The sequence below is a fragment of the Drosophila yakuba genome, chromosome 2L, assembly GCF_016746365.2.
Source record: "Drosophila yakuba strain Tai18E2 chromosome 2L, Prin_Dyak_Tai18E2_2.1, whole genome shotgun sequence".
NCBI classification, from domain to species: Eukaryota; Metazoa; Arthropoda; class Insecta; order Diptera; family Drosophilidae; genus Drosophila; species Drosophila yakuba.
In genome coordinates, this window is record NC_052527.2 from 14141538 (window position 1) to 14153927 (window position 12390).

Below are 12390 nucleotides of genomic sequence, written 5' to 3' on the forward strand. Positions count from 1 at the left end.
CTGCCCAACCGCTCCCTCAATGATCGTTGCAATTAGGGCTCAATCGGGGTTTACGATCTCGGTTTAACGCATCTCTAAGCCGATCGGCGAAAAAAGACTTATAAAAACAAAAAGCTGGAAATGGGGTCAATGGCAAAAGCATTTGAACTCTTGTTTATTTCCGACGGGAGTGTGTTTATGCCTTCTTTTTTGTTTTGTCGTGAAAACTCTTTGAGCATTCACTGTCCGAGAAGCCAAGTAAAAAATGTTTTAACAATATTTGAGCTTCTTCTAATTGGATCATACAAAAACTTAAATATTCAATACTGATTTATGCCTCTGCAGCTAATCGTGACGTTTACTTTATAAAAATTCGCGGCCTGCAGCCTCTCTATTTTAGAGGGGAGTACACTAAGCTAAACTGATTAATAAGGAAGTTGAGCCTGCGACCCACCTGCGAGTTTATGCAGATTTTCATTCGAGAAAGCCAGAAAAACCAGTCAAAGGAAAACTATTTATTAGCATAATAATTCCGCCTTTGGCCCAACTTTGAGTTGGCCAGCTGTGATGGGGTGTAATAGTTGACCCATTGACTTAGTCAACAAATTTTGTATTTCCAGCGAAAAGCTGGCGAAATATTATGAGGAAAATCCGCTGGCTGTCGTCACTTCTTCAACAGAAACTATTTTAAATAAAGACTTTAATTTCGATTTCAGTTTTGGCCACAAATCTCATTTGTTTCTCGTGGCCATAATTACAACAACACCCCAAGTTGGCAATCAAATGTACGTTGTGTGTTGTTTCTGCAAATTGCGTAAATTGAATAAACATTATGCTGAAGTGTAGCCCAGGGTAGCAAACGTACACATCGGACGGGCTGGTCCGTTTCTTGTCTGAATTTTCGTTTTACATTTGGTAAATCGGTTTTTGCCGCTCTTGGGTTTCTTGCCTTCTGAGGCGAAGCCGAAGTTGTTGCTTAGTGTAAATGTGGAGGGGCGTGCGAGGCGTGCTTCAGCAGTTCTCGGATAAGGTTCATCAATAATTAAGCACTTTTGAAAATACCTTATAATTTGTTGAGAATGAATTAGGATTTTACAATAAATTTAATCAAACTTAATATAAAATGAAACTTTAATATTTGTTTGAATATTATTTATAAAGTGCAAAACGTCAGTAAAGTTGTGTATGTATGTGTAATAGAAGGAAAGATTTTTTTATTTTAGTTTTTGAATATCAAACAAAAATCTCATACAACTTTTACCGCAGACCTCGGCTATTTTAAAAATATAGAGCGGAGCGTAATTAGGCAGCACTTAAATGACTGTAATTAACAAAACAACTGCAACAAAAGATAAATACGTATGTTAAGAAATAATCTTAGCCAAGACGGGGATGGAGTTTTAATATCCTTGTAAATTTTACAAATTAAGAAGCCAAAGGAAACCTAAAATATTACCAATTATTTTAGCCGGCTCCATAAATATACACATTTGTATGTTGGAACATCACTGAAGTAATATTTATAATATTCCTGCATATGTTAAAGCATGGAAAAACGCAATATTAAACTTGATTGCGCGAATCGACTTCCGAATATGAAAATAAGTAAGCAGAGAAAGTAAAAGCAGTACGCATTAAAAATACATTCCCTGTTATGGCTGGACACCTAAAAACGCCAACTCCAGTTTTAATAATATTAAATACTTAAATAACTTAAGAAATTAGTAAAGACTATTCCATGCAAAGCTTAGAGTATGTTACGACCATTTTGAGATGGACAATCTTACTATAGTCAATGCAGAATATATTTGCAGTTTTTTATGGTGCATTGTGAAAATTAAGCTACTTTTCGGCCATTAAAGATCTACTTTGTGATTAATGCCAAAAATAACTCATACAAGATTTGTTCGCCTTCAGCGTTCGCTCATTTGGCTCTGTGGGATTGTTGAAATGTGGCAACTGTTTGGGTTTGGAAAATTTCTTTGCAACCGAAAAGTTGCGAGCAAAAGAAATTGCAAGTCAATTACCGCTAGACGGTTTGCATGGCGCCATGACGCAATCGCCACATGTGGCAGCCACACAAGAAACCACAACGAAACCAGCCGTTAGCAGCCACAATAATATCAGCCAAGCCGACGTCATCAGCATATCGCTAATTGATTGCGTCTGCATTGGTTGTTGCTGTTGCTGTTGTTATTGTTGCATTCACTTTGCTTTTGGCTTTTTAGGTCGGGCCATTCTCCATTGCCACACACACATTCGCAATTGAAGCAGCACGAATGAAACGAGTGGCTCCGTTTCTCGGGTTAGGACAAGATCAATGTTGTTGGCGTTGGTCAATCCAGGCAACAGGTTCTCCCAAAACGAAAGACTCAGGCAGCGAACTTGAAACGCGTATTGGCTCTTTCTGGATTGCTTGTCATTGCAGTTGATTGCGCCGATGAATGTTGCTGCTCTAACTCACGTGCATTAATTGTTGCATCACTTTTCCCCGCCTTGCTTTTCATTTCGTTTTTGCCAAATTATTCACATTATATTTTGCTTAAGTGCCGATAGATTATATGAGAAGTTGTGGAGTAAAAGGGAAGTAATCCGTTTAAAGCCGCCGGCTTATATACTCGAATATCGATAGGAATTTATATGCCGAGTTTATTTATTATTAAGACATAGAAAGCGTTTGAAATTAAAAATACTACATCATAATATATATTTATGAGTATTGCACAGATAAGCCCGAGTTGCCTTATAACCACCAGAATGAACATTTAAGTTTTTATATATATATAAACATGTAAAGTAATATATATTTTTTTAAGAAATTTTGATTTTCTAAAAATAGTATTATTAAGTTTGCTTTTCGTTTATTATAATTTCAAAATCATTTAGGTGCTGAAACTCCCAGTAATTTCCAGGAGTGCTCAAATACATAATTAAATTAAATAATGCGACAGTTTATTGAGCAATACTATTTTATTTCGTAAAAAATGATTCTGGGCTGGACATTCATCTGCAAACAAAGGCTTTGCTTTTTATCACTCCACAAGTACTTATCATAATAAAACTGAACTTTACTTTTTATTGTTTCGCTTGTTTGCTCATTGTGAAATTCACTTATATTGCTTTCTCACTTTAATGGTACTGATAAACACGGTGCATTACATGAAATTAAGATATCTTTTTTCATTCATATATATAAAGTATTCTATTTGTGAATATTTATTTTTCTTAAGTTCTACAAAAGAGCTGTTTGCATTTCAGAATTAAATTTTACAATGCTGATGCTATTATCTGATGCGAATCGCCGCTTTTGGAGAATACGCAAAGTAATTATAAAAGCTAAAACAATTATTAGAGCACCAATTCCTATAGCAACAGCCAATACAAGAGTGCTGTGCTTATTATCATTAAATTTCGTCAAAGAGCTGGGCGCATTTCCTTGGCCAGATGAGTCCGATTGGGGAGATGATGACTCAGTAGATTCGGTTAAATCGTAAGTTTCTGTAGTCGATGTGGGTATCGTTGTTGTTGTGGGTGGGATGGGTACACATTTTCCGTCGGTGGATTTTTCGAAGCCTGCACAACACACTTTTTTTTCTTCTAATTTGGTTAAGGTCTAAAGATTTTTGGCCATCTTAAATACAACTTGGTCATTGCCTATTATATGCAGCTTACCACTTCCTTTTTTCCTGCAGGTATACCCAGTTGCTTGAAAAATTTCGAAAAGTTTCCATAGTCTTCCATGGGCCTAGTTACCCTTTCGGTATAATTTACAGTCACTAGCTGACGACATAAATGAGGATCCCCATCGCAACTAGTGAATTTATATGCCATAAAGCTGACCGCCATAAACAATAATATTTTATACATTTTTGTATTTTCGATACGCTCTTGGAAACATTCAAACTGGGACTGATTTAACCATTTGAGAATTAAGATACATTTCCGTTTCTGAAACGGTCATAAGCGTCGACGAATTTTTGTGAAAGGGAATGGGGTTTATATATCCCATTTTAAGAGGATTTAAGATACAATTTTCTTGTATACGAGTATATAGATAAATATACAAAATATCTACTAGAAACCCCCTATCTAATCTAATTTTACGCCAACTCTGTGCGAATACATTGGAAAGCTATAGGAGAGATAAATGGAAGCTTGTCTTTAACTCAGACTTTTTCGGTGCATAGCGCTAGGCTTTAAAGATATTGGGTTGGCAGGCAAGCCATTATCACAATATCCGCAAAAATTCGTTTGTTTATAATATATTTAATGTTTATTTATTTCACTTAGAATAATTTTAAGATATTTTTCACATTTTTGTCCGACAATTATATGATTTGATTCAAATCTTGAAGTTTCCAACAAAAATGTTTTATTTTCGCTAGAAAATTTTATTCAGAGCTTATTCCACTTAGACAGGGTTTAACTTTTAAAGTCCGTTTTAAATTTTATAAAATATATACAACTAATTTTTTTAGAACTTAACTTACTTCCTTAAGGGTAGAAGCTTTTAGTTTAAACCTTGTTGTTAGCGTTGAAACTAAAAATAAAGATCAAAGCTTAGAAAAGCTGCAATTTATCACAATTTATTGCATAAATTTGGGGCTACTCACTAAATTTACAGTTTGAAAAACATTGCTTGGAAACAATTATTTTATGAAGGTATTTGACACACGGTAAAGTACTTTATATTAATCTACAAAGTTACAAAATAAATAAAATTTTCGGAATAGGAAAACAAAGGAAGAGTACGTGTATTCACAAATATAAGAATCTCAGTTAAAATATGAATGTTATAAATATGTAAGTTGCAACTTTTAATCTCTTAAGTATGTAACGACAATATTTGTAACACTTACGAATAGTTTTAAATGGGATGAAATACTTGAGATCGGTGAATTATTTCCGTTGTTTCGATTGCCTAAGAACAGGAAATTTTTTCTCACCAACATAGATAACCAATCCTGCCTATTGCTAATAGGTTGTAAATATGTAAGCACACAATTTGTTGCATAGTTGTGGGAATATCGTCTGGCTGAAGTAATAAATATGAAACCACCCTCTTAAAAAATAAAATTTACCAATAAATATATAATATGCTTACATTTATTCTTAGGACCATTACTTTGAAACCAAAAAATATATAACATTATTCGAAGCCCTCAGTTGGCAGACCAGAACTTCGTTATAACAATAACAATTAAATCCAAAATAGCAATGCAACGATTCAACAACAAATGCAACATTGTCAGTTTCTGTCGTTACCATAAACAAAATTTAATCAATCTTTTAGTGCAAATACTCTATATACCCTAATAGTACCGAATACTCTATATACCCTAAAAACACCGAACTTTTAAAATTTTATTTATGGGAAGGGCTATAACCCTTTGGTAAAAAAACAAGTTTTATTTTTTTTTAATTTTCGTTTTATTTACATTATTTAAATATGTACAAATATTTCATAGAAAAGAAATTTACGCGAAAAAGTCGAAGGAGCAACTCGTCAGCAGGTATTTCTCTGTGATTGTCTACAAAAGAACTGTACACTCGATGGATTTGGATGCCAGGAGACAGGCACTTTTTAAACGCCCCAGATGGGTTTTGGCAAGCTTTCTATAATGAATTGCGTCAGTTGTGTGATTTTCTCCTGGTTCCGATCCTTCCAGAATTTCGGTTGGTATCACAAACTAAAACTAAATTTTTAAGTCGTACGTTGGCGGTTGCTGGGCGTGGGAAAAGAGGGTGGGGTGCTTGATTCTTAATGTCTGTTGGATACTTTCGACTTGTTCGTTTGCTCGCCTTCACCCTACTTTACTTCTCGCTTGGCTCTCGACAGCAATGCGATTTCATCTACTTTTTGTGGAGGTAGCCACCGTGGGCGGAGCTGCCGTAGGAGGAGATTCCGTGTCCGGAGATTCCGTATCCGGAGATTCCGTGTTCGGAGATACCGTGTCCGGAGTAGCCGTGGCTGATGATGGCAGGAGCAGCGGCAACGGTGTGGGTGACGGCCACGGCGGGCTTCACGTGGCTCTCAACGTGGACAGGCACGGGCACGGCCACCTTGTAGGGCACTGGGCGCTCCACATGGACGGGCACCTTGTGGATCACACGCTTCTCGACGGTGTATGGCACGGGCTTCTCCACGGGCACGGGGTAGGGCTTGTCGACATGGACGGTGTAGGGACGGTCAACGGGGATCTTCACGGGCACACGGATGACCTTCTCGACGGGGTAGGGCTGGGGCACCTCGACGGGCACCTTCACGATCTCCTTGACGGGCACATGGACGATCTTCTCCACGGGGTAGGGCTGGGGCACGGGCACCTTGACGGGATAGGTGACGGTCTTCTCGACGGGGTAGGGAACGTGACGCTCCACCTGGTAGGGCACCTGCACGGTCCTCACCACGGTGTTGGTGTGCACCTGAGTGGGCAGCTCAGCGGCAACGGGAGCCACTGGAATTCCAACGCCGATGCCGGATCCCAGGATGGCGCCACCCGCCGACGGTCCGTATCCGTAGCCAAGGCCGTGGCCAATGCCGCGCTTCTCCTGCTTCTTCTCGGCGGGCTCGGCGGTCTCGACGGCCTTCTTGGGAGCCTCCTCACTGGCGCTGGCCACCAGCACGCACATCGCCACAAGGCCGAAAATGAGCTGCAATGACAAGTGGGTTAAATTCGATCGACACCCAATTGGCTCGGTTGGGTGGTTATGCAACTGCAGCCGCTTCCGGCTCCACCTCCGCCCGGTTACTCCATAATTTGGAATATGACAATTATGCAATGCTGGGTGGAAAGTTGGCTGGGCAGCCAGCCAGGTTCAATTGGGGCCTCGGCCCCCTAACATATTGGGCATGCGGCGTATACTTAATGTGGACTGCTATTTTCGCAATATTTCGGGTGAAATACATTTTGGAATCGGGCAAATTTACCTCTCTTTTATTTCTTACTCAAAGCTTTTTCAATGTTATTTTAAAAATGCTTACAACTTTTTCTAAAACTTCCTATCATTTCTTTTACACTTTTGGTTTTTAGTTATTATGTTTACTATTATTACAAATGTGGTGTTTTTTTTTAATAATTTTTAATGTAGAAAATTTAAAGTTTAAATGAAATATTATTTGGCTTCTCTCTGAAAATCCTTTTTTAAAACAATGCTCCTAAGTATTTAGAAAAACCAAAATGCCACAAAAAAGTAACATATTTTGAGACATTTTAGAACATCCGTTATTTCCTCGCATTTGAAAGAGCTGATGAAATCGTGCGATAACTTGCTTTTATATATATTTTAATTGCAACACCGACATTGGCTAGATAGTTCCAAAAATATATTATTTGTGGACTTTGGTCACTTAAACTGAATCCGAGTTCTTGAAGCACAATTATTCTAGGTAACACTTCGAAGGAGAACACACTGAGCTCAGACCGAACATACCATGTATTTCATTTTGCACTAGGTTAGCTCCTCAACACTTTGCGATCAAGATGGGCTTGTATGTCTCAACCAACCCGCAACAGTTAACTGAATAATTTCGCACAGACGCAGCGAGCTTTTATATGGCCGATGCTGCGCCGGGATTGTCTTCAGCCGCGGCTGCGCAGTCGCCGTGAATCGAGATCGCAGCAGCCGTGTTGGAAAAGCTCGCTCTCCATCCGTCCAATACATTCAGTCAGTCCCATCCGTCCTCTCTCTCTTTTGGCCAACTGTCCGTGTGAGCCGTGGCCCAAAGGAAATGCGTCAGCCAGCGAGCTTTTTCGAAAGAGGGTGCCTCACACGGACAGTGTCCGTGTCGTCCGTGTGATCTGCCTCTGTGTGAGTGCGTATCTGTGAGCACTCGAGCTCCAACTGTAGCGATCTTTGGGAAGCACTGAAAGTATTCCGATACCAAGTACCTGGGGGCACAGTTTAGTAGAAGGAAGCATTTCTCGCCCAGCATAGCCAATAGTTTTAAATTTGTCTTATCCACCTAAGAGATTCAATCAATTTATTCCGATAATTGCTCTTTTTATGAGGTTATAGTGATGGATTTTAATCCACAAACTCAGTTGACAATATGGCGTACAGTTTGTTTCTAGAATTGTCGAATAGTGAATATTTTTGTTTTGTTTGGTGGGTCTATTGGAAACATCTTCAAATTGAAAAGTCCTACAAAATCTGAGGCTAGGCAATTAATACCTAGATTACTAATTTCCAATAAAAACCGCAAATAAGATAAACCGTTTAGATTTTTGAAAAATCTTTTGAATATAACGACTAGAAAAATTATATAAAATGAATAAATTATTATAAATTTAATAATGAAATATTAACAAAGTTATAAATGGAAATATCTTTTTTTGCTATCTTACAATTTATGGGCCATAATAAATAAGTAATATTTGACTAGTATTAAAACCTTGCCTAGATTAAACAACAAATTTGAAACCCTTTTGTAAGAGTTCTTGTGTTGGGAAATTTTCGCTTTTGTTGCATTTTTCCGCGTCCGAAGCCTTGAGCCATTAATAACTGACCGCGAGCACTTCAGTCACATAATCAAATTAAACACAACGGCCAAAGTGTTCCACAGCCATAAGTTAAATTCACATTAGCCACACATTTCCGAAAATTTCATGTGGCAAATCCAGTTGCAGTTGCAGTTGCATATTGAATGTAAATGCGCCGCATAGTCTGCTTGATTCTGTGTGGCTTCGTGACTGAACTTTTGATCTCGGATTTGTGTTTGGCTCAGTATTCTCGTTTGCATGGTTTTTTCTGTTTTTTCTGCTTTTTGGCCAGGCTGAGCGGCGTTCAAGCCTTGATATGGGTGCATTGATTGAATGCTGTGCCAGTGTGGGTAATTTGACATTTTAATGCTGCAGAGGAAATACTCTAGCCAATGGCCATGTAAATGGAACGTGTGAACAATGAGTGGACCGCAAAATGCGCGCAAAGGAGAACAAACACGAGCACCAAATCATGTTGGTTTTATGTGCATTAATTTAATTGTGGACATAGCGCCGCTGACATAATGGCAACCGAGCGTATTAGGCTTTGTAATGTGCAGTTGAAGGCGAAGGTCGCCAGATATCATCGCCATGATCACCGCCACGATCATCAGCATCACAATTGGTGGCAAAGACTGAGTCAAAGTTGAACTACATAAATGGTAGGCCTTGCCCGGCGTGGCGCTTCTTTTGTGGCCGGCCAGTTTTCGTTTTCCAGTTTTTTCTTTTTATTAATGTGAGGCTATAGTATCCACCGCAGAATCACAGCAATGCAGCCGTGCGGATGACTGAAGCGCTTAGATAAAAATATGCAAGCCAAAAAACACGAAATGAACGGCAACAAAAGAGCTCAAGTTCAAGTTTATTGTGGTTTCCTATTCGTTGTTCGAATTTGATGAATTTTCTAGATCACTTTCATTTTTTTTGTTGATTCGCGAACATTTGAATAAATGGACAGAGATAGATCGAAGATCTTAGATTAAAGTTTTTGTTGTTTAAATACGATTTTCGATTTAAATACCGAGCACTTATGGAGTAGACGGGTATTTCGGTTTTAAAAGCATCTACATTTTTGTAGTTAATTTATTTAGTTAATTAATTAATTTAACTACTCAGACTACCCACTAATCGAACTAAAATCGATCTAAAAATCAAAGTGATAGGCAGAAAATAAATTAGAAAGTATCAGTTTTTCACAAGAACCATATGATAACACTGAGAAATTAATTATTGATTATTCAATTTCCGTTTAGATATGCAAGGTAATACTGTATTCTGTTTTTAACAAACAATTCTACATTTCATTAGCATATGATTTTACCCGCGGCTTTTGAAGAGGAGGGTCTTTTATTAGTAAATTTGTTGTTTGACATTTCGCGTTCACCAGCCGCCACTTTAACTAACATAATTAATTAATGCTAAATTGACGTCAAGCCTCAGATCGTAAGCAAAAAGAAATTATCACGGATTACGTTAACTTTGGCTCACTTTAACGTTTGGATGCTCTTAAGCAAGAATACGATTGCTCGAATTTGAATACTTTAATCTTGTAACAAACTATTTGCTTTAAATAATCAACCCTGTTGATTTAGTTGACTAGATTGGTTTCTTAGCGGGTTTCATAAAAAAACATTACTATGTGGTTGAATATTTTATTTTATTTACTTTTACAGAGTATTCAACGACAGTATCAGAGATCTGCCACTGTTTATTTTGTATAATTCTGTTCTTTTCAGAGGAGTTAAACCACAATTTATGAAATTTTCGGGGGATTTTTTGTTAAAAATAATGATTATATAACCAAACGAATTAGGCATCTTCATAGTAGATTCGTTTATAAGCTCGCAGGCAGAAGTGATGCCCAGAAATGTTCTTCTCTTTTAGACAATTGTGCCATTAAAAATGATTTAAATCTTAAACACGACAAACACCTTTCGTGTTCAGGGGGTCATAAAATATACCGCATCAAAAAAAAAACTATTCAATTTAGTAAAGCGACTTTCCGTAAGCATTATACTGCTTTTGACAATCAAAGACAAAAAACCCCGAAACAGGAAGTATTGCTATATATTATATTTTGCTATATATATAGATGGTAATTAACAGTCCGAACACAAAGGAGTGTCATTAATTATAGGGCAGAAGCACTTATGAATTTTATTCAAGCTCGTTCGATTTATTGGGTGCTGCTTAACATTTGTCATTTGCCATTTCTTGCCATTTTATTTTTGCACCTTTTCCAAATCGCCAAGTCCTCAAGCATTCTCTCTATTCGCTTGCTCCAGTTTTGAGATGCCACACATTTGTCAATCGAATGCCGAACATGTTTGGATGTCTGAGCAGAGCAAAAATGCCCCAAAATGATTAAATTTGCTACGATTTTGTGGCCAATCAAAACTGTGGAACCACTTTTTGTGCTGCAGCCAACTAATTGCGACCTAATGGCGTTCGAGTTGGTTTCTAAAATGTCTAAACTGCAAGTCTCCGAAACTTATAACTTGATTGAAACTCAATCGGAATGCATATACATGCTATATATATTGAGAATCGTTGATTAGCACAAGGAAGCTGATTCCAATCAAAACTCATTATCATCCACTTCTTCTTTCCCCCGCTCATCAGCAGATTTTAACCCCGTTAATTTATCATAATCACAAGTTCCGAAAGGAAACTGCGAAGGTAATGCCAGCAGACAGCGAAATGTAAGTGCTTTATTTAATTGAGCACATTTTTTTCCCCCAAATTTTAGTACTTGCATTCAGGGTCTTTTCGGCGGTAGATCAGGCAGAAATTTGTCATAATTAAAGAGACGCCGAGCGACATAATTTGACCCAAATTTTGGAAATTGAAATCGGAATGCGAATGAAGTGGCAAAAGATTTTCTTGGATGGCCATAAACGTTTTCGTGCTGGAGCTAAGGTCTTTTGAGCTTCAGCTTGAGGTTTTGCCTAGATCGGCTTGGGTTTTGAGCCCGGGCAAATAACATTTGTCAATTGAAATGGCCAGAAAAACAGAAACTTGTAGCAACTGCGGGTCGAAGACAATCGTGCAAAACCTTCGACATTTAATTTTGTTTCGTTTTTGTTTATCTCTGGTCTGCACGTTTGGTTAGCAAAGAAAATTGTCTAGAAATAAAAAACTGTTTACATGGAGCAATTGTTGTTGCCTCTTTTTACTTCGTTTGATAATTGCCCGCAAAAAGGTCATAAGAGACCCCGAAAATAAATTTTTGATTCGCTCGCTGATGGACACAATTTTTCGCCACTGTCTTGCCACCGTTTTGACCTCAACACCCACAAATGAACAAAAATAATGACCTTTGACTGTAAGTGGTTCGCACTTAAATCTCTCGTGCTGTAATATTTTTGGGAAAACTCCAGTTCGGGCTACAACAATAGCTGGCAAAGGAAAAGACCCAAAAACGAATCTTTTGATTTGACATTTTCCATGTAATTGGCCAACTGCGGTTACGGGCCCGGCCCCGCTTCGAACCTTGAATTATCAGACCACAGCAGCACCGCCTTCGATTGCCGTCGAACTCGAAGTGCACACGGAACCAGACTCCAAAGCCCCCGAACAGAACCCGAGGGGAAGGCCCCTATTCCAGCGATCTTGGCGGCTGACTCCAGTGAAGAACTGGCTGCCACGCCCACCGAAACGCCCACGCAAACACCTACAGCAGCCAGTTTGACGGCCCAAAAAACATTAGCAATAAGACAAATAAAGATATTAGTTGAGCTGCGTCGTGAGTGCCTATAGAAGATAATTAGGAATCGAGATAGGAAATACTGGTCTACAAAATTTAAGAGGTACAGAATATATTTAAATTTTAAAGTGATCTTTCTAGTTATGTATGTGTTGAATTTACCAAATAAGTCATTGGAGAAACCCGAATTTATTTATCTAAGATCCTGAGAATGGCTTCCAG

The 12390-nt window shown here is 38.2% G+C and overlaps 3 protein-coding genes across 3 annotated transcripts in view; 1 reads left to right on the top strand and 2 right to left on the bottom strand.

Annotated features, from left to right (window-relative positions):
• LOC6528180 (angiotensin-converting enzyme) overlaps nucleotides 1–12390 on the top strand; it is a 42329-nt gene that overhangs the window by 14063 nt on the left and 15876 nt on the right. The window lies entirely within an intron of this gene.
• LOC26534616 lies at nucleotides 2931–3899 on the bottom strand. Its single transcript, XM_015199040.3, has 2 exons — nucleotides 3652–3899; nucleotides 2931–3592 (listed from the first exon to the last, which is right to left on the bottom strand). Exons 1-2 carry the CDS (start codon nucleotides 3844–3846, stop codon nucleotides 3212–3214), a joined length of 576 nt encoding a protein of 191 aa, XP_015054526.1. The 5' UTR covers nucleotides 3847–3899; the 3' UTR covers nucleotides 2931–3211.
• LOC6528182 (MAGE-like protein 2) lies at nucleotides 5391–7518 on the bottom strand. Its single transcript, XM_002089209.3, has 2 exons — nucleotides 7414–7518; nucleotides 5391–6633 (listed from the first exon to the last, which is right to left on the bottom strand). Exons 1-2 carry the CDS (start codon nucleotides 7423–7425, stop codon nucleotides 5833–5835), a joined length of 813 nt encoding a protein of 270 aa, XP_002089245.1. The 5' UTR covers nucleotides 7426–7518; the 3' UTR covers nucleotides 5391–5832.